The sequence below is a fragment of the Trichoderma virens genome (genome assembly GCF_000170995.1).
Source record: "Trichoderma virens Gv29-8 chromosome Unknown TRIVIscaffold_3, whole genome shotgun sequence".
NCBI classification, from domain to species: domain Eukaryota; kingdom Fungi; phylum Ascomycota; class Sordariomycetes; order Hypocreales; family Hypocreaceae; genus Trichoderma; species Trichoderma virens.
In genome coordinates, this window is record NW_014013746.1 from 837,462 (window position 1) to 862,638 (window position 25,177).

Here is a 25,177-nt window from a genome sequence, read left to right on the forward strand (position 1 = left end):
AACAGGGTACTTGTACTCCATACCTGTGCTCCCCGGTGCGGCTGATTGTCGCAACAAAAGGCAAAACGGCTCCTGAGCGAGAGCCTCCTTCATATATTTCCAGCAGACACGGGAAGCTGTCGAGACAGAAAAGTTACCCACTACTGATATTACTCTCTGCGACGATAACTCATTCGCTAATGATAAGGACAGTGGCAACCTACCGAACGCCTGGTTACTGTTCGGTAATTTGATTGCCGGGCGGGACAAGATTAGGGTGACGTCCGTTGCGACGGCGAATGGCTGCAAGTGGGTGCAAGCCAACAAGGATACGCCTTTTGCTCCCTCTTGCGACAGCAGCTCCTTGACACCATTACCACTGGGATGAGAGAGCTGTACAAGGCTTTACGTCACGCCTGCCACTACTTCTACTCCGCAATCCGCATTACTGCAAGTCCGCATCTCATGAAGCGTCAAGTGATGCCATTCAATTCCTAGTCTTGTCTCACTAGCCTGGAAACTGAGCGGCCAGTCCCTGTGCAGAGAAGTACACTGATAACAACATGGCGATGTGGTTGATCCGTTGGAGGCCATTCCACTGGTACGTAATCCTCGTACAGCGAGTCCAGAAAATCCTACTGGCAGAGAGCAAATAGACATGAAGGGCCAGTCTGCATCAGGGGCTTCAATGAGTCGGAATACTCTCAATTCCCGTACTTGGATGTGGGAAACGACCAGGCTTTCGAAGCTACACGTGAAACATTCTGTATGGCAGACTAAATACATGCTCATAAAAACGGAGATGGCAAGGATGAAGCTCCCCTCGCCAATACCAGCCTTCACCTGAATCGTGAGCTCTTCTCTGATCAATACCATCACCCTCCCCGGCATCCTGGCGGCGGTCCGGTGTACGGTTCCCAGGTACTAGTATGTAAGTGGAACGCAGATCACATTTGCTTCGACGACTGGGTGCCATGTCACGAGCGATACACGCCCAGATTCAACCTTGCAGGCTTTGCAAGGAAGAGACGAATCCAAGTTCCACCTGGCAACTTCCCTTCATCCCCTGTCGTTCTAGACATCTGCACGGCGTCCCACTAGTCGTTAGCGCCTCTCGGTGAACCAAACTGTCGGGTCGAGAGAGTAGGGGTGCGAAATTGCGGTAAATGCCATGGGAATCCTAGGCTCGTACGTTGGAAGTATTGCGTACAGAGGATCCTTCGGGCAACACAGCCATCGGACAAGCATTTGTGTTGTTGGGCAGCATCTCCTCATCGGCGTACTCCTCGTGAGTGCTTGTTTATGCGCAACCACCTGCTCTGCTCCGTTTACCTTGAGGGCTGTCCTCAAGAAATCCAGGATAAGATCAAGATGAAGATGGCCGCTGAACCCCGCGCTCCATCCCAGAGGAATGGTGTGCTCCCCATCTATTCTTACCGACTCACGCCGTATCGGCCCCAAATGCTCAGCCTTTCCAGTTAGGAAAGCCGACGCTTCGTGACCTGAAGCGGGGCCTGTCTCCTGTTTCTCATGCCCTCCCACCGTAGCCAGCATCGGCGGCTCGGCATCGGCGAAGGTGTCAGCGACGGCGAAAGGATTCATGACCTCGACGCCACACAGACGCGCGGAAGCGGATCCGCGTCAAGCGATCGTTTACTCAAAGGCCATTTCTTTTGAATGTGCCGTCATCTGCTAGGACTAGACGCTTTCCGGTGCCCTCACCCCTTGTCTTGGTAAATGCCTCAACTGGCTTTGCCGCGGCCCCAGAAGTTCCTTGTGCTTTTTTTGTTTTAGCATGGCATGGTCGTGGTCAGCGGAGGTCTGGAGAGGGCTCCTTCGGGGTGTGAGCCAAATGCCTCAATCCGGCAGGACAGAAAGACGGAGCGGCTCGCCCTTCCCAAATTAACGCCGAGGCGAAAGTCTTGGTCGGCTCATCTGCTTCGTACTATTGGCTTACAATTACGACCTTGATCGATGGCGGTCCCGAGGCTAGGCTTGACGCCAAACGGGCTTACTTTGCTCTTGTCATTCAATTGCACGTGCATTTGTCGAGCAACCTTGGCCCTCTGGCAAATGTCATTCTGAAATGTATTTTCTGCTTTAAAGTATACATGCATATCCTCGGTGCATACTGTGCGCCTGTCCCGGTTGTTGTGTTCAACGTTGAAATAGGAGAGAAGAGAGAGAGAGGAAAAAAAAAAAAAAAAAAAAAACCTCAGCAGGAAAACAACCGCGGCCATCCATTCTGAAAACCCCCGTCAACCTCGTCCTGGCAGTAACTACTCCGTGGCTCTGATGAGTTTCCCCCTTTTTTATTAATATTTTTTTTTGTAAACTTTTTTTATAGAAAAAAAACGCAAATGATGCAAGTGGAAAGTCGTGAGCAAAAGCTAGATTAAAGCAGACATGTAGGTATAACACCACCAAGCAAATACTACTGCATGACGTCGCAAAGCGGCATTGGTAAGCACATCTTCTCTCCCGTGGACTCACTACCATTCGTATTCGCCGGTTGCTTTGTTGAAGACGTACTCCTTGCCGTTGACGGTAAGGACGCCGTCCTTGAGGGTGCACTTCCTGTTGAGAGTTAGCACAGGTTAAACATGACTTGCCGTCTTGGTATTCGGGTAATCAGCCCGCAGGTTCGCACTCACCACTTGTTCTTGACGCGCTGGACCTTGTCGTACATGCAAAGCATGATGTGGCCCAGGCCTTCATCATCAACCTCATCATCATCCCGATCCTCGTCAGGGTCATCTAAATCGGAATTGATGGCATCCTCATCAATGTCATCGTCATCATCTCCGCCATCATAAGCAGCTACGCCAGCGGGAGCTTTGCCTTTGCTCCTCAGTTTCTTGGCGGCGCTTGACTTGGACTGATGTTTTGTGGCCTCTTTCAGGGACAACATCAGGCCACCTCCTTCCATGCTCTTGGCTTTAGCAGCAATCTGGTCGTGGAGAATACGGTCGATATCAACTCTTCCGAGCTCCTCTGGATTGCCATTGACTCCGTTCCGCAGGAGAACACCTTCAAAGGTCTCTTCATCGTCGTCGGAATCTTCCATCATGTCATCGACAGCACCATCAACCTGAGCGTTGCCCATCGATTGTTCCGATGAATGGGGCATCTGCTGCTGCGGCTGCTGTGGTAGCACCGGTGCCGATCCCTGTGGTTGAGGCTGCTGCCCCATACGGTCTTGTATCGCATTGATGGAGCCTGCTGCTCGATTTCCATATTGAGCTTGAAGCTGTTGGGCGGCTCTATTCGCGGCCTTGTTTTCCATTCCATTGTAGTTCTGGTAAGGGAAGCCAGGCTGAGCGCCGGGCTCCTGCTTGATGCTTGGCTCTGCCTTCACATAAGGCTCCTGCTTGATACCGTTTTGTGGCAAGCCGCCGCTGGGAGGGCTCGCCGTCGGCAACGACAACGGCGTAGAAAACTGAGCTTGTGTCTGAACCGGCGTGGCTGTATTAGGAGGCGGAACAGACGCGGCTGGTGGGGCAGGTTCCGGCTTAGGATCCCACGGAAACCGAGCCACGTCGAGCTGAGACAGCTTCTGTTGCCATCCCTGATAAGTAGTTAGTAAGCTTGTTTAATCAAGAAAAGCAGAGCGAGCAGATGACGCGCAAGAAAGGCAGCAATGGGACGACATCTACAGCGTGTGCCAATCGGTGTTGAGCTTGACTTGGTCACACGTGATAATGAACGGAGAGGTGGCTATCAGCGGCCCAATCAGGCAGCGCCGCCCAGTTCCTGCCTGCCTGGAGGAGTCACTGGACTTGGAGAATTTGGCATGGCCAGGGGGGCCTTTGGACTTAAAAGGGCCCCAAATAGTGCTGTGTCGCCCCCCCGATCCCCCGAACCCAACCCGCCACTGCTCTCCACCCAGATTTCTGCTTCCCCTCTCAGGGAGTCGCGAGCCTCGCGCAAAGCATCTTGCTGTTGCGTGCAGAGGTCCATGTTTTTTTTTCTCGTTGGGAACGATGTCGGGAAGACACAGGCGTCGCTTAGGATCGATAAATGTATCGTGACGATTCGGACGGGTTCCAGTGGAAGGGCTGATGAAGAGGGATGCAAAGAGACTCTGGTTGACTTACCAATCGCAGCTCCTCCAGGACGGCCTCCTCAACACCGCTCTCTTCGAAATCGACTCGCGAGCTGTTGATCACCTCTTCGATGATCGTCTGGTAAACGTTTCCCACAGCCTGGTTCGACATGGTGGCAGCACCGCTCGGCCTACACCGATGTCGCTTGGTTGATGCTGGTGTTGCGATGGGTGATGTCGCAATTCAAGTTGCTTCTGGGATCTCCGTCCGCAGCCTCGCAGGTCCAAGGCCAGGAAAGTCGCACCGTAGCCCGATGGCAATGAGATCCTCGAAGCCAACGACCGAGAAAGAAAAAAGACCAGGTGCTCTTATGCTCGTGTATCAGCAGCGCGAGTTTTCTTCTCTCTCTGCTGTTTCTTTTTTTCCTCTTGGCTGATCGAAAGAGCGTGCAGCCTATCGCTAGGTGGGCGTGTAGGCGTACACAAGTCGGTGGGTAACCACTCTGGCAGCCAAGCACTGGATTGGTACCCGTTGCCGTCGCTGCAGCTGCGGCTTTGGCAGAGAAAAAGAAGGGCAGAGCCTGCTGTGCAGCACGGATGAGGTAATCTCCAAGTGAGCAATTCTTATTCGTATCTTGAATGCGCGCTCGGACGTGCAGCGTAGATGGCAAATGGTGTCGGTCCAGCTGCAAGGTATGCAATGGTTAGAGTTGGCGGCGCTGGGTAGATTTCCACTTCTAGAGGGCTCTTCTGCTTAGTCATCTCCACCTCGCTGTGCCGGTTCCGCGCACCACCTGCAGCTAGCAGGCGGCGGCGCTGAACTTTAACTCCAGCGGATAATCTCAGTGATTGATATGCTAGCTTCAGGCTCCAGTTATGCTGCTGTAGGCCAGGTAACATAACTGATGGCATCCATGTTGATACCTCGCTGACGCCTTGTTGTAAAGAGATTATTGTCACTCCTACCAAACAACACGGGGAAACATCAAAGGTTTTCAAACGAATTTTCCATTGAGAGCTACATAATCTAACCAAACCTCCAAAGACATCAGACCAAGTTTCAATTTTTGTCCCTAGACGCCGACCTTCCCATAGAAATCAATATCCTTGTAAACTATTATGCAGCAGCTACCTGTTACATGAAGTTTTATACCAAATTCTTTTTTTTTTTTCCTTTTCTTTTTTTTTTTGTCATTGACATCCCAATCATAGCTCGTGTTCAGATCTGACCCATTCCCATTTATTCATCCGTGGAGAAGCACTTTCGTACCACGTGCAGTAAGAATCGCAGAACGGCAATTCCCCAACGCCATTTTGAAAGCAGACGCTCCAGTAAAAGAAGAGAGATACCAGTGAAAGGGCGTGTATACCTAAGGTACCTTGAGGTTTGTTGAGCAGCAGCGCCAAGGAGCCGCCATCTATCGAATTGTCATATGCTTGACCATGTCGGCTTTTCCAGAAGAGCCTGAGCCAGCAGCGCCGGCACCAGCGCCAGCTTTCTTCTCAAAGATCTTCCAGAACTTCAAGCTTTCATCAGCGGCGGCGGTGGCCAGCATTTGGCCATCGGGGCTGAGGCAGCTGTGCAGGACACGGCTCTCATGAGCAGGGATTTCGACGTTGCGGACCAGGGTAGGGTAGCTCCAGACGCTCAGAGAGTTGTCTGGGAAGCCGCTCGAGCTCACAATCTCGCGGTAGTGGGGGCTCCAGCGCAGAGAGGTGACTTGAGAGCCGGTATCGATGCTGTTGACGCGCGCACCAGTAGTCGAGTTCCAAAAGTGAATGTGGCGATCGTAAGAACCACCGCCGGTGGCGAGCAGGTTGGCATTCCAGGGGCACCATGCGAGCGCCTTGACAGCTGCCTTGTGGTTGGCCTTTGTAAACTTGGGCACAGACAGGGAACGAGCATCCCAGATGGAGACCAGGTTGTCATTACCGCCAGTGGCAAGCTGTGCGCCGTCGGATCGCCATTCGAGGCCGCAGACCTCAGAGGTATGTGAAACCAGCTCGGCAACCTTGTGTTCGGCAATACGGACGTCGTGATTGAAAACAAGGCCACTTCGGGCGCCGGTAGAAAGCAGATGCTTGTTCCAACCCATGACGCTAACACGGGTATCATGTCCAAACATGCTTCGAATCTTGGAATTTTCAGCCACATCCCAGATTTGAACCTCGCCAGTGCCGAGGCCAACACCGACATAGGCACCGTCTTCGGACCACTTGACACTGCTGATATATGTGTCGGGGGTAGTCTCCATGAGGCAGCTTACACTGCCCTCATCTGCAGACCAGACATAGACGCTACGCTCCAGACCGATGGCAACTTGGTTACCAGAGCTCCAGTCCAACAAGTTGAGATAATAGTCATCAATCAGACCAGGAGCGTCCAAAACACGCTCGGGGGCGGTAGCGATGCGTCGGCGAGCCTGGGCGGAGCCGGAACCAGCATGTCTCAAAGGTCGGTTGTACTGCTGGCGTAGATCAATAGGCTTGGATGACTCTGGGGCAGCAGGCTTGAATTCGAGGATGCGAGTCTTGAGGCTCACACCACAGGCATTTGCGAGTGAATCTTGGTAGGCAACGGTGTTTGGAGAGGGGCGAGAGTAGCTCTCATCGGCATCATCATCGAGGATGCTCAAACCTTCCAGAGCAGAAGCAGTGTCCTCCTCCTCTTCGGGCTCGGGCACTGCCGGCCTCTCTGAGACGCTTGGCTGAGTTCGCTTCTTTTTCTTCTTCTCAGGGCCACTAATTTTGCTTGAGCCCGTGTTGGCGATTGCAGAACTAGCTGCCCGGTTGGGAATGAAGCGGTCACCACCGTAGTTGACTGTCGTCTTGGATGGCTTCTGTTGGATCGAGCCCTTCTTCGACTTTGAGTTTTTGGGGCTTAGAGGAAGGCCGGTGCCAGTGAGTGCGTAGTCGGAGACCCCGAGCGCAAGAGCTTTGCGGGGAGGATGGACCACACGAGCAATGTTGAACTTGGGTTCTGGCTGTTCACGCTGTGACTCTCGCTGAGAGCCAGTGGATGATGATGAGGATCGTCCATAATGAGCCATCAAGTTTCCACTGTAGGTGGGTTTGGAAGCACCCTTGGCATCTTTGCCAAGGGACTCCTCAGGGTTGAACGGCGACGAGTTTAGGTTGATGGAGTTGCGCGGCGAAGGAGTGAGGGGAACTCTTCCGCCGACCTTGAGGGAGGGCACGAGCCCCTTCTGGTTTTTTTGTACAGGAGTTGATACTGCTGCAGTAGCCATGATGTTTGATATTTGATATCAAATGTAGTCAAATGTACAGTACGGAGTATGAGCGGAGGAGTGGTGCAGAAGACGGTGAGCATAAATGGTTTCTTTTTATTTACTTAATGCCACCGCCTCTTTGGCCGGGCAACGGCAGGCAACCCCCCTGCACCAGGTAACCGCCACACCCTTAGCCGCATCAGGAAAGGCGTGGCGCGGCTAGAGAGCGGAAAAATTTCAACGGTACGTACCCAGTCGGTGTGGGATTGACAGCCTGTGTCTCATTGCTCCGCAAATTTGCGACCCTCATCTCACATGCGCCGTCCAGTCCAGACGCAACATCGTCGAATCCACTGCAAGTTGGCGTGTGCTGAGGCCGCTATCGCATCACTCGTTATCCGCTGTCCTTCCTTTACATCTGCCTCTATCACTGCCTCTGCATCAGTCGCAATCGATCTGCGACTCTGATCACGGCCTCGCCTGTGATGGTTTTGTGGCTGTGAAGTTTCATCATGGCGCAACCGTCAACCCCCGGCCCAGCATCCTCTTCTGTTAGCATCTTTGGCCAAACCCTGGCACCCCATGCTGGTGGGACGCAGCAATCCGGTATTGTCAGCCAAACCTCATCAGACGCCATGAGTGCCATTGAGACGCCAGCTTCGGCTTCTTCCTCCAACAATACCTACATCATGCCAAACTCTCCTATCAAGGCTCGCCCCGTGGCCGATGGTTATCGCCCCAAAGTTACACGCACCCTAGGACAGAGGCCCGCGTGCCTCGTCAATGCGTCCGTGACCTATTGCGGGAACAACCAAATCTATGCTTTCGGTGGCTTTGACCAGTACACTGACGAAGTATACAATCATGTCTTGCGATTGGATTTGGCAAGCCATCAATGGAGTTTGGTGGACAACTACGGGGATATTCCCGGAGTGCGCATGGGTACGTCTAGCTCAGCGGATTGTCTTTTATCTTTGGAGTTTTGGTTCTTGGATCTCCATCATGGCAAACGCTAATCAGCGCTTTCACATAGGCCACACGGCGACTCTATACAAAGGCGACAAACTACTCGTATTCGGTGGTGAGAACGAACATCGAACCTACCTATCCGATCTCATTATATTCGACTTGAAAACAGCACATTGGACGCAGCCTATGGTATCCGGCCCGATACCCAAAGGCAGGGCAAGACACGCTGCAGTGCTGCACGAAGATAAATTGTTCATTATTGGTGGCATCACTGGTCAGAACAACTATGTGTTGGACGACATCTGCTATCTCGACCTCAAGACGTTTACATGGTCCAAAGCATGGCGCTTTGTCGGCCGTTTTGATCACTCTGCTTATATCTGGGGCGATCGCGTCTGGGTCTTTGGTGGCCTCAGTGAAGATATGGACAAGATCAGTGACTTATGGTGGCTTGACCTCAAGGGAAGCCCAGAATTCGATTCCCGACCCCATTTCGGCGTCTTGGATCGCCATTCTGCCGCTCACAGAACTAGCAGTTCGCCAAGGCCGCCTTATACCATGGCGTCTAATCCGGTTGTTGGCGCCTCGGGTTATGCTGCGAATTCTCGGACGGCCCAAGTAAACCCTCCATCATTTCAAGTAAAGTCCTATGCGCCAATGGCACCCGGAACTATATCTGCCCTCAAGTTCGTTTCTGGTCCGACTGTACCATCCCAAGGCTCCGGCATCCATTTCCACACCTACTCCTCCGGGACGTTGCTCGATTTTGTAACCCCCGCGGCGACCATTACTCATAGAGAATGCTCTTTGTCCGCCCTGGATCTTAGTACCCTGAGGTGGCAGAAACTCGCTGACGGCCGCGAAATCTTCAAAACGGGATATAGATGGCACTACTGTACTATGAACGAAGATGGAACCAAGGCGTGGCTCCTGGGCTGTCCGGTTGATCCTGCGGCCACTGATCTAGGGCCAAATGGCTATGAAGAGTATCTCAGGTAAGTTAAAGCTGCCGACCTATGCTCATTCCATCTTTTATACTAACACAAGGACTGTATAGCGACATCATGGAGGTCGATCTTCGGCGATATGGCTTCCTTGGGAACAACCTCGCACCCGAAAGCTTGGCCCAGTCCAGGCCGTCCTTTACCACCAGGTTATCCGACCAACCTTCCAAGGGCCTCGGCGCGGATCTTGCCAAACTATTTAATCAACCTCCCGAGTCTGGAAGTGGCACCGACTTTATCATCACAGCTCTTGCCGATGACGCTGACAGCGATGAAACGCTCAGCTCTGGGCTGATTCGAGCCGATGATGCGAACAGAGATCAGGGCTGGCTCTCTGCCGACGTGCCGACGTCTATGCCGATTCATGTCCACAAGCTTATTCTGCAAGCGCGCTGGCCGCACTTTGCGCGCTTGTACAACGCTCAAATGGCAGAGTTTCACACCAAGAAGATGCACATCCCTGAGCCATACTCGGTTGTCAAGGCGTTCCTCTTGTACCTCTACACCGACAACATCCACGGCACGACAGAGACGGACAGTGACGCCACTACGGACCTCTCCGACGTGGCCGGCCTCTTGGTCATGTCCAACATCTACAACATCCCGCACCTTCGCCTACTGTGCGTAAATCGCCTGGCCAAGGAGCTCGATGTCGAGCACGCCTGCGTCATCTGGTACTGCTCGGGACTAGCGAGCGAGGAATGGCTTCGCAAAAGAGCGGCAACGTTCTGCATGACGCATTGGGGTCGTATTGTCCGCACACAGGGCTTCCTCCGCCTCCCCCGCAACGCTCTGGTCGAGCTGTCACAGGAGATCGACATGGAGGGCCGAGTGGTCGCGGGCGACGACCTTGAGTGGGGGAGCGTATCGGGCCGGTATAGCGACGGCACTGGTCATGGCACCCGCAAGGAGAGCATCAGCAGCAGTAGCCAGATGCAGATCGTCGAATCCGAGGTCGATGACGATGACGAAGACGTGGAGATATCGTAAACATGAATGGTGCATACAGTAATCTAGACGGCATCTGTCGCGCAGCGCGCGTATGTCGGTTTGGGTTACCTTGTTTCCAGGCCATGATCACCATGAGCCTCTGAGACGAAGGCTGAAGCGTATTCAGTGAGACCATATGAGCTTTGCTTGGTTGCTCATTAGGCATTACGCATGAGGATATGAGTGTTTTATTTTCTCTCCTGTTTTATGTACATGCGGGTTTTCTTTTTCCCTTTTCCTTTTCCTTTCCTTTTCCTTTCCTTTCCTTGTTCGAGCATTTCAGGGAGTTGGTTGCTTCACTTGTCTTGACGGTATGCTTGTGATGAAGTCATGAAGCGTACTAGGTAGCCAGCTATTCGATCGATATCTATAGACCATGATATACTCTTGCTTCCCCCCCCCCCCCCCCCCCCTTGTCGTGCTTCCGCCTTCCTCTAATTATCCGTGACACACCGGAGGATTACAAGCGCCATCCCACGCGGCTCACCCAAGCAGCCAGCCTCACTTGCATGGAAGCGAAGTCGCACGTATATGAAACAACCTTGACAGGAACCTTTGCCCATCTGCCTCAATACGGAAAGGATGTGCCCTCGTTCCGACAGGGACAGCAGCCAACCTTATCTCAAACACAATGCGTGGCACACAAGGATATACCCGGACAGGCACGAGACAGCACAAGCATGGCAGACAAAAAAAGCTGAACATTAATCTATGTAACAGACCTTTTTCCTCTCACACTTTGAAAAATAAAAGCAAAAGAGCAAAAGATTAGCTCCCCCTTTTCCCTTAGATTCTCTCTATGACCGTCCCTGTTTAAGAAAGCAAAAAGAAATAGAAAACGAGTAAATGATCAAGTAACAAAACGCAACTTTTTATGTATCTCCCATTTCCCTTTTTTGTTTTGTTCCACCACCCAAGAATTTTCTCCAAAGCCCTTCCCAAGAAAACCCACAACAGATTGCCATTCCCACTTATCCATGGCAGGGTAATGAGTGAGGAGAGCAGTGTGTAAAAAAGCAAAGCAATCCAGCCGTGTAAAACATAAGAGGGTAGTAATGGGAAAAGAAACCGAAAATCAACAACCATCAAATAACCATACCGAGTAAAAGCAGTAAGAAAAAAAAACACCCAATTTTGCGTCCAATGCATTACCGATTCTCCAAGAAACACAGCATAAAGGACAAGAAACCCCCAATCATACAAATTCATAAAAGCATTCTTCCAATTTTTTTTCTTCTTTTTCTTCTTCCCTTTTTCCCTTTGCCATTTTAGGCCATAGCATCTTTCCCCATGCATCCTCTTTTTGAACGAGCTTTTTTTTCCTTTTGTTTGTAGGGAGCAGAAGGTTTTGTTCGCTGTGCCAATCGGCTGTCTATAGAAAGCGTACTGCAATAGAAACAACGCCATGAATAATTGAGTCGAAAAAAGGAGCCTCAGTACTATTCGATGATCATGATAAGGTCCTTCCAGTTCTGGATGTATGGCCCGAGGAAAACGTGCACCATCACCGATAGTATTTCGCAACCGTCCGATGATAGGCAAGATCTGCTCGGTGATGCGCGTAAGGTGAGGGGTTGGTGAGCGCGCCATCCATGTGGGAACCTCAATTAGGAGGAGAGGCGATCATCTATGAAACTGCCAGCCTTGAACCCATGCTTCTCAGGGAACCAGCCCGGGGAAAAACGCCGTCGCCATATGCCATAAAAATGTCAAGGCAGAAGAGGAGTGCATATACATGTGGCTGAGCGCAGAGCACAAGCGGACAGCACAAGGCATGGAGAGCGCGATGATCATAGCCAGGGGGAGGGCACCCCCACAAGGATCAACACGACGCCGGAATCGAGCTATAACTGGTGAGTTCGTAACGTCTCTCGTGACTCCAACAGATCCATGCCATTCAGAGAGACTTGACCGACGCATGCGGTGCAAGTCGCTTACTGCAGCATCACGTCCTCTCCGATGCCCGGCAAATTCAGGCCAGCGGCCAGTGCTTGAAGCTTAAACTCAGGGTTGCAGGGAAGAGAGTGGGATTTGTGCTATGACAGCGGTCAGCTTCGGACGGGGCGGTGCCATCGAATTGTTTAGACTTACATATTTCAAGCCATTGAGATTCTTGTATCGCTTGCCACACGTCTCGCAGTTGAAGGGCTTCTCCTTTTCCATTCCCAGGGTACCTGGATAAGGAGCGCTTGTTTCTGGGTTCACAATGGAGAAGGTTCCGTCACCGTTCTCGTGTAGCTGTTGGGTTTGGTGGCCGTGAGCTTTGTGATACCTATAGTTGATACAGAGATTAGTAATTGTATTCTCAATCAGGTGGCATGAGCGTATATAGCCTACTTGAGTCCATTCTGGTTCTTGTACGCCTTCTCGCAGCCGATAACGGGACACTTGAAGGGCTTGTGTTCCTCTGGCATCATCATGCTCTGCAATCGAGCAAGCAGGACCTTGTTGGCCTCGGGATCGGCAAACTGGCCGTGGGTCAAACCGAGCTGGGCGAGCTGTGCTTGTATGGATCGGTTGCCCTGCGGGAATGCGCCGTTGGGGCTGAACAGGTGCTTGCCAGGATCATTGATGCAGAAATTGGAGTCGTTGCCGTCATTGTTGTTGCCGTTTCCGAATGTCATATCGCCAAGATCAGTGGCGTCGCCGCCCATGGGCATGCCAGGTAGGTCCTCATCCACGTCATTCTGCTGAGACTGCTGCTGCGGCATCTGCTGCTGTGTCATGAGGGTGGGGGTATTGACGGAGGAAACGGTAGGGTTGTTCTGGAACCCAAAGCTCTGGGCGGCGGGCGTAGGCGGCTGCGACGTTCGGAGGCCCTGGGTAATTCCAGAGGTGTTCATGTTTAGTTGCGGCCGCTGCTGTTGGCCAAATAGCTGCCGGGTCTGGTGCATCTTTTGGCTGTCGTCCATGTCCATGGCGCCTAAGGCGTCATCCATCTCCATATCAGCAACAGCATCCATTTCGTCACTCATGTTGTTGCTCATGGAGGTGGACATCTGCAGCATGGAGCTGCCGAGTCGCTGAGATCCGCCGATCTGAAGACCGGGGCCACCCATCTGGCGCTGCTGTCCCAGTTGTTGTGAGCCTTGGCCAGGGGCCGGGGTCGTCCTCGAGTTGGGCATCTTGGGAGATCCTTGAATGCCCAATGCACCAAATTGGTTGAAGGCACTGTTCCTGACGGCGCCGGGGCTGGCTTGTGTGTGGGCCTCTTCGTAGTGCTGAAGCAAGTCATGCAGGTTAGGCAAAATCTTGCCACAGCATGTGAAGTCACGCATAAAACTGGCCTCGAGCTTCGGCAGGTAGGACGAGGAGTGAAACGAGGGGGACTGGTGGGCGCCGCCCGTAAACGGCGAGGTCCCTTGCATCATGATGCTGTGGTGGGTTGTATGTTAGCAGTCGCATCATGGAAAGGAAAGTGGAGTAGAAGAAATTGCTGCAGAATCTCCAAATATGCAGCAAGCAGATAATGGCCATGATCCATGATGCAACGCGGGATGGCGGGGGTTGTGGTGCGAACAGGAGGGGAACAGTGGGAGAAAAAAAATGTTGGTGTTGCACGCGGGGTGAAGGGTTCAAAATGTCTCTCTCGCCAGCCCGGTATGCTGCCAACGACAGAGTCGACGACGCACGTCGAGGCAAGACGAGACAGGGCGATTGGCCATGACGATGGTGGTGATGGCGATGATAGTGCGGATGGGGCAAAGATTACATGCAGTGTAGCGCCCACAGGATAACAGATTGAGGCCGATAAGGATAAAAAGTTCAAGCACGATGCAAGGGGCGGGACAAGACAAAAAAAGACGGCCGACTTACTCGTCTCGGACAAAGCTGCCAAAGGACATGCCGCCCCAGCTCATGCCGCCCATGAGGCTGCCGGCAAGACTCTCGCGACGGTTCCGGTTGACATTGTCGCGGTTCTGGATGTTCATGGAGATGGGCTTCGGGCCGGCGCTGACAAACGAGTCCTGCCGCGGGCGGCCCATGGCAGCATCGAGGCCCGGGCCAGTAGTCATGGCGGCGTCGTCGCAATCGCTCAGGTCGAGGTCGATGTCGATGTTGGCGTCGAGTTGGGGGAGGGCGAAGAGCTTGTCGGGCTGCGGGCTCTGCTTGGTCTGGCGAAGGGCGGCGGTCCAGGAATATGAGGACGAGGACGAGGATGGCGACGGCGCTGAGGCGTCTTGGTCAGCGCGCAGTGCGGGGGCGGGCGAGAAGCCGGAGGCCTGTGTAGACTGAGTAGAAGCAGCGGAGAGCGATGCAGGCGCAAGCGCAGACGCAGACGATGCGGCCGATGAAGCGTGGAAGAAGTCGGGGGGAGTCGCTGGTTGGGGCGAAGATGACTGTGACGACGAGTTGAGCGAAGCTGGCGACATGGACTCGGCGAGGGCGGACGAGGCGGCACAGGCAGCCAAGGCCGCTTCGGCACTGGTGCTGGTGCTGGCGCTGGCGCTGGCGCTGGCCGTGGCACTCGCTGTGGTGCTGGTGGTGCTGGTAGTGCTGCTGGCACTGGCGTTTGCAGTGGCGCGGTGGTGGGCAGGCCGGGCGAGGGCATTGGGGCTAGCGCTGGTCTGGGCGACCGCAGTCGTGGAGCCTGGCCCAAGGGCCTTGTCAGGGCCCTGGAACCACCTGAGGGCGCTCTGCATCCTCCCGAGTTACAGGGAGTTGAGCCGATCAAGGGAGCAAATCAGCCGAAGGCAAGGGATGGAGAGGGTGGAGGTCGGTGGTTTCAATAGGATGGATGTTCAAACGGAGCAGAGCAGGTGAAGAATAGAAATAGGAATCAGAGAGCAACGGGGCAAGGACACGATAAACACCCCCGACGGCACAAACCCAAACCCAAACTCAAGCAAGTTGGTACTGTAGGTACCTATCGACTGTACCTATCCCTAGGTACCTAAGCAATGGAGAGCAGGTCACCAACCCCTGGTCGTGCTGGGCCCTTTTCTTGCCAGTATGGTTCGGTTGGGTCAGCCTGGCTGCACGGTGACGGTGGAAAGGCGTGCCACGACTTTCTTCTTTTCCCTAGGCCGTGAATGCGGAGTAGGACGCGCAAAGTACTCCGTACCTCAGAGGTACACTGTCGGGCCTACAGTGTAAGTGGGCGGACCGCAGTCGACGGGCTGTACTTGGGATATGACGACGGCACTCACGGCGCAAGGTCGGGATGCAAATCGAACACGTCGCCAAACACTCGGAAACAGAAAAGCAAGATCCTGGAGGCACGATATGATGGATGGCTCAATCAAGGTTCCGCCGACGCCGCGGGAGCTATGGCTGGGAGGGCGCTGAGACTCGACAGGCCGCTCGTACTTGTACGGGCAAAACCACGAGGATGTCACCCGTCGCCGGTTGGGGTTCCAAGCCAAAGTATTTATGATCTGGATGCGCGAGTCGTGCGGCCAACAGCTGGGGAGACTTGGCCAAATCGAAGGGTAGTGTCTCTCAGGAAGAGCGGTGCGGCCTGGATATGTTATTGTTGTCGGGCGGCTCTTGATTGACTGCTTTTGGTCCTCAAACGCAGCGAATGGCGGCTGCAGGCACTTGGTGCGAAACACGAAGGGTGTAAGTCGGTTGGTTGGTCGGTTCTTGGTCTCTCAAACGGCGCGGTGCATGCACGGCTAAGATGGACAGAAAGTGGCTTGAGGTAAGGTAGGTATCATCACAAGCTACATGTACGGACGGCATGGGATTCCGGGTTGCCAGCGCCGTCTTCTTTGCACGGTGATCTGACCTTGCAGCAACTGAGTAGAGTAAGCACTGTTCAATTTAAAGCTGAAGAGTCGAGGGAGATGCAGATGGAAGTTAAGAGAGAGAGGGCTAGAGAAATACGAAGAACCGAGAGCGCAGAGAGCATCGACACAGGCCCAGATGGTTGACGGCATGATCACCATGATGAGCATCCACACCTCATCCACGGCATCCTGGCCGGCCTCAGGCCCCCTGCAAGCTCGCAGCACTGATCACGGTGCAGCGTGTCAGTAGCCACAGTGCCACAGGAACAGGGGTTGGCGCTAACGGTTAATTGGACGGCTTCATCCAGCGCTGCCATTACGGAAATGCTGAGAGCCTCGGAACGAACACGCCGCTGGTGCTGTATTGTAAAGCACGGGAGTCAGCAGCGTTGCCTGCCTCGACCGCGGCATCCGCACGCATCCATTCCATTGATAGACAACATTGAGCAAATCAACCTAGTAAGGAAGTGCCTGTGCCTCACGCCTGTTTGGCCGTCTCGTCCAGGTGCCCGCTGGAGCGCGGCCGGAGCAGGGGAACAGAGTGGTGATGCTGCACATTAGTACCTACTGGGCAGGCGAATGCTACCACAAGTGCGTGCGAGCATGCGAGTCGACGACCTTGGTATCATGTCTCGTCTGCCCTTGTCTTCTTCAGCAGCGGACGTCTGCAATGCCAAGTGCTGGGGATGTGGTATGGCACAACCATCGGTCCGTGGGGGTTGTGATGGCGACTCGGACACGTACCGGATGGAGTACGAGCTGCAGGGCCCAGCTCGGTCAGGACTAAAGCAGTAATGCAGGTCAACGATGATGAATTACCCAGTAGGTCGTAGTCAGACTCATCTCAGCTCAAGCCAGCATCAGACTAGGCGTGGACAAGTGTGCTGTAGCATTACGTATCTCGCTGTTGCTATGCACAGTACTAGGTAGATACTGGAGTAGTACGAGTTGCTTCTTCCGCCTCTCCGGAGATCGGAATTTCCTCGTTCCATTTTGCCAGTTCCGGGCGATTACACTTTCTTCGTCCTCGCCGGGTGCAGTTTAAGTTGCCAGGCCGTACCTACAAGTACCCGGAAGTAATGCTAAAAGGTTCGGACGCGTTCTCCAGAGCTGACTAGCACGACAGTTTGGGTGGCAAGGAATGGAATCATCATAGGTATACTCCTACGGCTGCTGCTACTCCATAGGTACGAGGTAATACGCTCGGAGTCACTGCTCCAAACAACAGAACAGAAAAGGTTCGTCCTCCTGGAAAGGCTAGTGTGCTCAACCTGGCTTGTCGGCAGGTCGGGACTATAGAAGTACAGTATTATTCCATATTCCATATTACGTGCTTGGCATTTGCACAACCACGGAAAACAAACGCCCGTCTTTGCCAGGACTTGTGCCAAGACGCCAGCCACTCGCATTGGAAGTGTGACCTAATTTAATCGTATGGATGCCATGTAAGGTATTCATCCCGCATTGTTTCGTCTGCTTGGGTAGGGACCAGGTAGTACGAGTACCTCGAAATGGCTCGCTCCAGACCGTCTACACGGAGTACGGAGTACATGCAGCACCTTTGCTCTGGCCACACCGACATGGCTGATAAATGCGTCGCAGACCAAGCCAAACCCACGGACTTCGAGCCGACAATAGCAAGGTGTCGGAGATGCTGTTAGCAGTCCATACTAGCCGGTACCTGGGGCTACTTGATGGCAGTCGCATCAACTTGCCCAGCCTATGGTGGCGCTTGGTACACTGGTCAATACACACTAGCATCGACGCTACTCGTCGCCGTAATGCTGAGCCACTACGGAGCGCCGTTGCTGCTGCGGAATGGAGCTTCGCATCAGGACAATCGTAATAGCGATTGACCGCCGGTTGCCACCTGCTGCTGAGGCCATTATACGGGATACTCCGTGTCAGCTGAAACCCGTGTTATAGGTACCTATTGACATGTGTTAGGTTACGAGTACTGTAGGCATCTAGGTGGCATGTGAGGAGGCACGAGCAAACAGACTCGGAAGAAAGGGCGGATGCAGTCGACCGGAATCAACACGAGGGAGGCAACGAGACTCGAGCTGAGGAGATTGGTACCAGCTACCTTACACAGATGCAGATGTCGAGTAATATTGTAATACTATCAACCCGTATTGGGAATGTGTGTAAATGCCACCGCAGTCTAGAAGTCGTCAAGGGCTTCGCCGCTCTTTCCACGCGCATCTTGCGACTTGCCAACAAAACACCATCCCACATGATCGCCCACTAACCTCCATCTTGCTGCCCTGCTTCATCTTGCGTCTCAACTCGCACCGCGCCAACTCCTCTCACCGCTCAGCAGCCTCTCCACACGGCATATAGTCTATAGAAGAAGGCAGCATAAGAAAGCTCACTGCATCTAGACACGCGGCGCCTGAAAATTATGGACTCCTAGAGACTATTATGCAGTACGGTGAGCAGTCATGTCTTATATTATTATCCACCAGCCTCGACTCTCAGCCCAAAGTCCCCCCAATGATGTCAGAGACCATTTCTCGCCTCACGATTTCGACCGCCTTTAACAGCTGCAAGCTGCAGGCACAAGTCGACATCGTTAGGGCTGGTGGACAATCTGGCTGGGGCCTGGACACCGCCAGATCTCGAGTAGCGCCTGTGACCTGCAGCTGGGCCTTGGACCCTTCTCCAGCAGCATGAGTGGTGACAGGCGTGACGAGCAATCAATGTGTGAGCGTCACGTTGGCAAACAGAGCCCTGCGCACAGCCACTCAGAACTCGACAACAAGTTAGAAAGATGTGTCCGGGATTCTGATGCGTCCTGGAGCTCAGAGTCTCAGAGAGGCCGCGATTGGCGCTCAAGAAACCCATTTGATACTCTGCAGTTCGCTCAACATCTCATCTCGTACTGCTCCATTCTTGATACCCCATGCCTACAGGTACGAGTACACGGACAGGCACATTTCTTACCTACCTACCTATCACAGCCAAATGCCTTTTGAGTCCCCAACAAAAATCCACATGATGCGCCCCAGTTCAAATGAGATCGCAAAAATTAGACATGGAGCGTGGTAATAACCTAGAGCGGTTCACGTTTCCTTGATCGGGCCGTCAACGCTGCAGCGTCGCATTCCGGCTTGTCACTGAAAATGCCCCCGAAGGACAGGGATTTCATGGCAGTCGCGTGCGCTATTACCCTTGAGCAAGCATATATCGACAATAGCCGTGGATATCGATCAATGAAGGACACCTGCAGCTCGCCAAGTTCAGCTCCAGGCTCGCCCCGAATGCTACTCTGTAATATCGACTGGACTGAGAGCTACTACCATGATTCTGCCGCCCCATTACCCGAGTTGTCATTTTTGACATCACAAGGTACAAGCGGGATCCATCTTGCAGTGGGACATCTCTTAGGATGGAGTCGAATCCTCGTCGGTTCACTGTTTGCGGCGATGGATGCGCCTCTGCCGCCAGGTGTCCTGAGTCATAGCTTGGCCGTGGGTTTGCTGCTATATTCATTACGAGACACAAACCTTTATTTCCACGACTAATCAAGGGCTTCTTGGGTGCGGAAAATGACATTTCGAGGCCTTTTAGTCTCTCGCTTGCCTGCATGCTCGTGTGTGGAGAGGTAAGCTGGCGTCTTCCTGTGTGTGTGAAACTCACTCATGGAACTCAGTTTAAAGCCGCATCTTGGCAGGCTGAAATTACAGAGTACCATCTATTGACGCGAAACGAACAAATAAAAAGCTCAAACAAACTGGAGAGACAGAAGAACCCAGTCACATGCCAACAGACAAATACAAAGTGCTCCATACAATGTAGGCTTCTTCTCTCTTTTTCCTTCCTACTCAATACCATACAGGATCTTCTGTGTACGCTAGATCTTGAAACACGCATTATGCCCGTCTAGGCAATGCTTGAGACAAGACACACTACAGTACTCCGTACGTAGTTTTAAATAGGTGCCCGTGAAAATTAGGACCAGAGCATAGAGCCAGGAACAAGCCGCCCACATGCCAGGCCTAGCCGTTTGAGCTTGGAGAGAATGAGAAGGAGAATGGCCCGTCAAAACGACCAACAATGATTTTTTTTTTTTTTTTTTTTTTTTTTGGATTTTGTTGGATATTTCCGTTGGTCTGCGCAACCAAAGCCTGTTTTGTGCTGGTGTCATGAGTCCAAGTGGGTGCTGCGGTCGACTTCGGCATCTCATGGAACAAATGGGCCCCTTCCATAGCTTCGTTAGACAGGGGTCCAGCAGCCACAAATCCATCGACCACGAGAGACATTTGCCTTTCATCCGCTTTTTCCCTGCGCTAGCGGTTGCAGAGCCTTGGCTGGAGATGTTGGACCCTAGATGCATCTCACAGCCATATGTTCCCACACATGGTGTCGTCGATCGTCGCTTCAGTGTCGCCGACCAAAGCAACTCCACCTCGGCTCCTCGCCTAGGCACTGGTATAAACACTGCTCCGTATAGCCGAGAGCTAATAGGTAGTATCCATATACTCGTACAGAGTACCTCTTCCAATGCTGTTGTTTGGCATGTGGGAGGTACCCTACTCGTACTTTGCCACCTTGGGAGCAACCGAGCTCCAAGGCCATAGGCATTTTCTCCTGCTCCATACCCGTCCCAAGGCCGTGCTTGAGCTATTGAACTAAGCATCCTTTTTATAGCACAGGAGGCCCGAGAGTACCTCTAGTTCTGTTAATACCATTGCGCATAGACTTACATCTACGGTCCGTGTAATTACAGCTAGATAGTCCTAGGAGGGCGTTGTGCGATCAGGGTGCTCGATATGTTCTTCAATGGTGAAAAAGAGTGATAATTTTGTCATTTGACGTGATATAGCGCACCATAATTGTCAGTTGTATATCGATGATGCTGCGATTAATGCGTGCAAGAAATAGTCGTGCTGGGCTCGCAGACGTAATACTTGATAGATGATAGCATATGAGAGAGGCGTGGCTGGCTATTGGCTCAAAAAATCGCATATTGTTCTCGGTTGAACAGGGGATTTTAGATCTAATATTGTTACGCACGATTCGGCGGCAGCCTGTTTAATATCGGGCTATCCGTTGGGGGGTCTGTCAGAAATCACACAAAGAAACCGGCGGATCTGCAAATCTTGATTCTTAGAGGTTCTCAGAACAAGGTTATTCTCAGCCCCTGCATAGGTTGCCTTGCTAGCAACCAACACGAATATGACTACATGTTACGTACCAAGCACTCTAGCTAGCGCCATGTCCATTATTATTGCATCTGCACCCTCGTAGCCAGGCAACTACACGAGTATTTACGTACAGCTATCGACCGCCAGTTAATTGGTTCCAGTGTATTTGGTGGGAACGACTACGGGATCATGATGAATAGCCAACCGGGGTGTTTTCATTTGTTTTTGCAGTTTGAATGGAAGAGTTTGGTGGTGCAGTGACCGTATGATGGCCCGGATGCCATGTGCACCGATGAGAATATTACGATATACATGAGCTAGATGCGACGAGAACGATCGCTGACTTCATCCTAGGCAATACACGAGATGAATTTACATATCTAGTGTATCAAATAGAGCTATTTAGGTTACTATTCCTGTACAAGCAGCTACTGTTCGACACAAGTGGCCAACCTACGGCTCCAGTCAGTCTCACAACCACCATGGAGAATTCCTCCGTACAGAGACATCGTGGCGTAAACTCCGCAGGCTTAACTATACACGTACAGGTAGATCCTTCAGCCCACCTGCCAGGTCACACAGGATTGCTATCAGCCAGATATCCGATCAATCGGATTGTCCCAGGGGCACCGGGAGGCAGGGGGGCTGCCAGATAAGGGGACGGCCCCAAAGCTCCCCCAGCGCACCAGGGCGATGCGGCTGACGCCGGAAGGGCGGCAAGCGGCAGCGCTCAGTAGTGTCATGCATCGCGGCTATAAGTCCAGGGGGAGTGGCAACGATTTGTTGGAGTGGTGTAAGTCGAAGGCTGGAATCCGGGGTCTCCAGGGTAGCCGCTTGATGGGCACGTGTAGCTAGGTTTTGTAGGTTGTTTCCTGCCACTGTCTTGAGTTGGACATATCTATGAGGTTGACTAAATTTTACGTGCCATGTTCAAAAACAGAGAGTATGTAATGATATACAGTCTTTTGATATGTACATCTGTCGTCGATGAATTTTTTTAATCCTGACGCAATTGGATTCATGTTAGTCGCTTGCCCGCCACTACTACTAAGCGTGCAAATAGATTGGATTGCAAATCCGGAAACTCAAATAGCATATGGAATATTTCACATCGATAAACTAAAACACTGGAATCATACGACCGGCATGAAACGGAACGCCCCGAGATTTCTAGAAAAGGAAAAAAAAAAGGGCCCGTTGGCGTCGAGGCAATCGGGCATGGAAGTCGGGACGACAAAAACATGCTCAACTCGTACGATGCGTTCCGCCAAGGCCCCGTGCCGGCTGCGGCATTGCCGCCCCCGATTGTGTGTTTGCTCGTCCAGTAGGCGCGTCACTGCAGGGAGTTGGGCATGATGTCAGCCCTTTGCGGCGCATTTTGCTGGGCAGGGGGCCACGTGAGACGACTTTTTCACGGGCGAAACCGCCGCAGGGCCGCGCTTCACGGCGGCTCTCGTTGAGCCTGATGGGCTCGCATTGACCGTCGCTTTTGCCGCGAAACGACGCCGCAGATGCCGCAGCCGCCGCCATGGCCGCTTTTTGATGCTCAGGTTTCGCCGGTTACCTAAGCCGGAGGCGGCCGCCGGCGCCGCAAAGAGAAGAGGCGTCGGAGCATGTAGGAAGAACGACAGGAGAAAGACAGAAACATGGCGAGCTTCATTCTGTGTGTCTACGAGAGCTCAATCGTCATAGACGGGGGGAAAAGGACAGCTCTCATTGGTGTGTAAAGTAAGATTTCAATTATACGTTTCCGTCTGCTTTAATTGTGTCGCATCAGCTTGGCAGGGGAAAAGGGCGCTTCTGGTGTCCGGACGGAGGCCCGGCAAACACACGGGAATTTCTCGGTGGGGAATTCTCGGTTTCTGTGGCGGGGCGGCTCGGAAGGGAATCGAGAAATTTTCAATCTTGCGCTGTGTTGACATCATGCCGCAAGACGGCGCCTAGCGAGACCAGCACTATATTTACAGGGCGCTCGCTTCCATCATCTGGGGCTTTTTGCATTGCCATCAGCATCAATACAATCAACACAACACTCAACACTCAACACTCAACGCATCCACTCACATCCTCACCCAAACAACAATCAAACAAACAATTCCAAATCTACCACCATCCACTTGATTAAATAAAAACCCTCACACGACCATCCTCTCGAGGCTACATCAACACCTCCATTGCATTTCCGAGGAGAACCAACCATCGTCCTCCGATCGACCCATAAACTCGCTGCCTCTTGCTGCTTTGGGACCCACCACAGCTTTTCTGACACCACCCCTCTCCCATCTGAGTTCTTCTGGGGTATCAAATATCGCCCGATTGCCCAGCCCTTTCTCCTAGACATCTCCGACAGCCATCCCATTTACCGCTCGAGCCGGCATTAATCAGCCTGCTTTCGACCTGAGATAGCCTTTTCGCAACACTCTTATCCGCCCCCGCTTTCCGCGCAGTAGAGAAGTTGAATATATATTCGCGACTGAGCCCACTCTAGCTTCCATAGCTATCACCACCATAATCTACCGCACAATCCCCTACAACAACCAACCCCCACAGTCATCATGAAGGTCGTCACCAAAGAAGAAGAAGCCGAGCACTACAACGCCGTTGTCAAGGGCGGACTCGTCGGTGGTACAATCGGTCTTGCCATTGGCGTAACTGGTGTTATCTACGCCTCAAGGCGCTACCCCAGCTTCCGTGGTTTGACCCTCCCCTTCCGAACCTTCCTCGTCACATCTACCGGTACCTTTGGTGCCATTGTCCAGGCTGATCGAGCTGGTATCGCCTACCAGCAAGGCAAGGACCCCATGGCCAAGTACCGTGACAACTCCCAGCGTGCTCAGGAGATTATCCGCGAGAACGAGACCGCTTACGAGCGCTTCATGAACTACGGACGCGAACACCGCTACAGCATTGTCGGCGCTTCATGGCTTGCTAGTTTGGCCATTGCCCTTGCCCTGGTCAGCCGCGCGCCTATGAGCACCCCCCAGAAGATCGTGCAGGCTCGTGTTTATGCCCAGGGCCTGACCCTTGCCGTGCTGATCGTCTCCGCCGCCTTCGAGATGAACGATGCCAAGAACGCAAAGGGCCGCTGGGAGACCGTCATGGTCTTGGACCCCAACGACCCGGAGCACAAGCACCTCATTGAGAAGAGAATCCACAAGGAGGAGTACGAGGGACAAGATCTGTGGATGGGTAAGTCTTTTCCCCTCTATAATATACCATAATCTCTACAGCGAACAGTTGGCTAACAAAGACTCCATTAGATATGGTTGAGGCTGAGGAGAAGAGATTAGCTGCCCGCAAGGCTGAGCAGGAGCGCGAGCAGCAGCACGCCCAGTAAGCAGCTGCTGAATGCACCTCATTCTCTCGCCCATGTCAGCCATTAGCAGCAGAAGCTCTGCACTAATGGTGCCATGGCATGCAACCTTTATCCGTCACATCCGGTTGTTTTAAACCGACCCCTCCAAACTCAAAACACCATTCGCATAAACACACATAGAGACACTACTACCACTCATACATGTATAAACTCATGGACACTCACACATTTCTATACAGCAGAGGGAAGTGATTCCACATACGTACAAAACAAAGAAAAACAACAATTCGGAATTTCATAATTTCATCTAATGGGTTTGAGGGGGTTTTCGGGATGGGTTTTTGTCACGGGTATAGAGAAAAGAAACCCGCACACTTGAAGAAACACTTGGGCCAATTTTGATGATGGAGTCATTGGAACTGGTTTAATCTTTTTATTTTTATTTTTAGCATTTGCATGATGGGGCGTGTTTGAGTCGTTTTGGCATTTCATGGGTGGTTCAGACGAAACAAATTGTACAGGATAGTTTCCTTTGCAGTGTATATACACATACTCCCTTTTGTATAACAGAAAACATGACAATATTTTAATCAAATGATATCATGACCCAATCTAAACTTTGACTACTGGCATCATAAAAAAAAATCTACTTCCATCTCCTCAGAGACAACTTAAAACTGTGCTGCTTGCTTCTTCTGTACAATGGATAAAAAGGAAAACAAAGGAACCAGCCATATCAGCTTTACTCTATGCACACGGATG

The 25,177-nt window shown here is 52.5% G+C and overlaps 7 protein-coding genes across 7 annotated transcripts; 2 read left to right on the forward strand and 5 right to left on the reverse strand.

The window, feature by feature from the left end:
- Positions 1-1,083: 1,083 nt before the first annotated feature.
- TRIVIDRAFT_219096 (uncharacterized protein) lies at positions 1,084-1,581 on the reverse strand (the record flags this gene model as incomplete). Its single annotated transcript, XM_014104057.1, has 1 exon — positions 1,084-1,581. The coding sequence occupies one exon, from the start codon at positions 1,579-1,581 to the stop codon at positions 1,084-1,086; it is 498 nt and encodes a 165-aa protein (XP_013959532.1).
- Positions 1,582-2,309: 728 nt separating this feature from the next.
- On the reverse strand, positions 2,310-4,731 carry TRIVIDRAFT_81972 (uncharacterized protein; the record flags this gene model as incomplete). Its single annotated transcript, XM_014104058.1, has 4 exons — positions 2,310-2,556; positions 2,634-3,430; positions 3,518-3,547; positions 4,077-4,731. 4 exons carry the CDS (start codon positions 4,194-4,196, stop codon positions 2,472-2,474), a joined length of 1,032 nt encoding a protein of 343 aa, XP_013959533.1.
- A 711-nt stretch (positions 4,732-5,442) lies between these two features.
- On the reverse strand, positions 5,443-7,272 carry TRIVIDRAFT_33119 (uncharacterized protein; the record flags this gene model as incomplete). Its single annotated transcript, XM_014104059.1, has 1 exon — positions 5,443-7,272. The coding sequence occupies one exon, from the start codon at positions 7,270-7,272 to the stop codon at positions 5,443-5,445; it is 1,830 nt and encodes a 609-aa protein (XP_013959534.1).
- A 311-nt stretch (positions 7,273-7,583) lies between these two features.
- Positions 7,584-12,105, forward strand: TRIVIDRAFT_85112 (uncharacterized protein; the record flags this gene model as incomplete). Its single annotated transcript, XM_014104060.1, has 3 exons — positions 7,584-8,196; positions 8,288-9,218; positions 9,281-12,105. The coding sequence occupies 3 exons, from the start codon at positions 7,767-7,769 to the stop codon at positions 10,215-10,217; spliced, it is 2,298 nt and encodes a 765-aa protein (XP_013959535.1).
- Positions 9,884-14,860, reverse strand: TRIVIDRAFT_208206 (uncharacterized protein; the record flags this gene model as incomplete). The annotated part of the gene is made up of 5 exons (XM_014104061.1): positions 9,884-12,061; positions 12,156-12,253; positions 12,309-12,489; positions 12,555-13,592; positions 14,034-14,860. The coding sequence occupies 5 exons, from the start codon at positions 14,858-14,860 to the stop codon at positions 12,040-12,042; spliced, it is 2,166 nt and encodes a 721-aa protein (XP_013959536.1).
- Positions 14,861-20,221: 5,361 nt separating this feature from the next.
- On the reverse strand, positions 20,222-22,629 carry TRIVIDRAFT_62017 (uncharacterized protein; the record flags this gene model as incomplete). The annotated part of the gene is made up of 8 exons (XM_014104063.1): positions 20,222-20,278; positions 20,448-20,575; positions 20,967-20,982; positions 21,150-21,162; positions 21,405-21,409; positions 21,557-21,633; positions 21,786-21,950; positions 22,356-22,629. 8 exons carry the CDS (start codon positions 22,627-22,629, stop codon positions 20,222-20,224), a joined length of 735 nt encoding a protein of 244 aa, XP_013959538.1.
- A 474-nt stretch (positions 22,630-23,103) lies between these two features.
- TRIVIDRAFT_72446 (uncharacterized protein) lies at positions 23,104-25,025 on the forward strand (the record flags this gene model as incomplete). The annotated part of the gene is made up of 2 exons (XM_014104064.1): positions 23,104-24,288; positions 24,360-25,025. The coding sequence occupies 2 exons, from the start codon at positions 23,655-23,657 to the stop codon at positions 24,434-24,436; spliced, it is 711 nt and encodes a 236-aa protein (XP_013959539.1).
- Between the last annotated feature and the right edge of the window lie 152 nt (positions 25,026-25,177).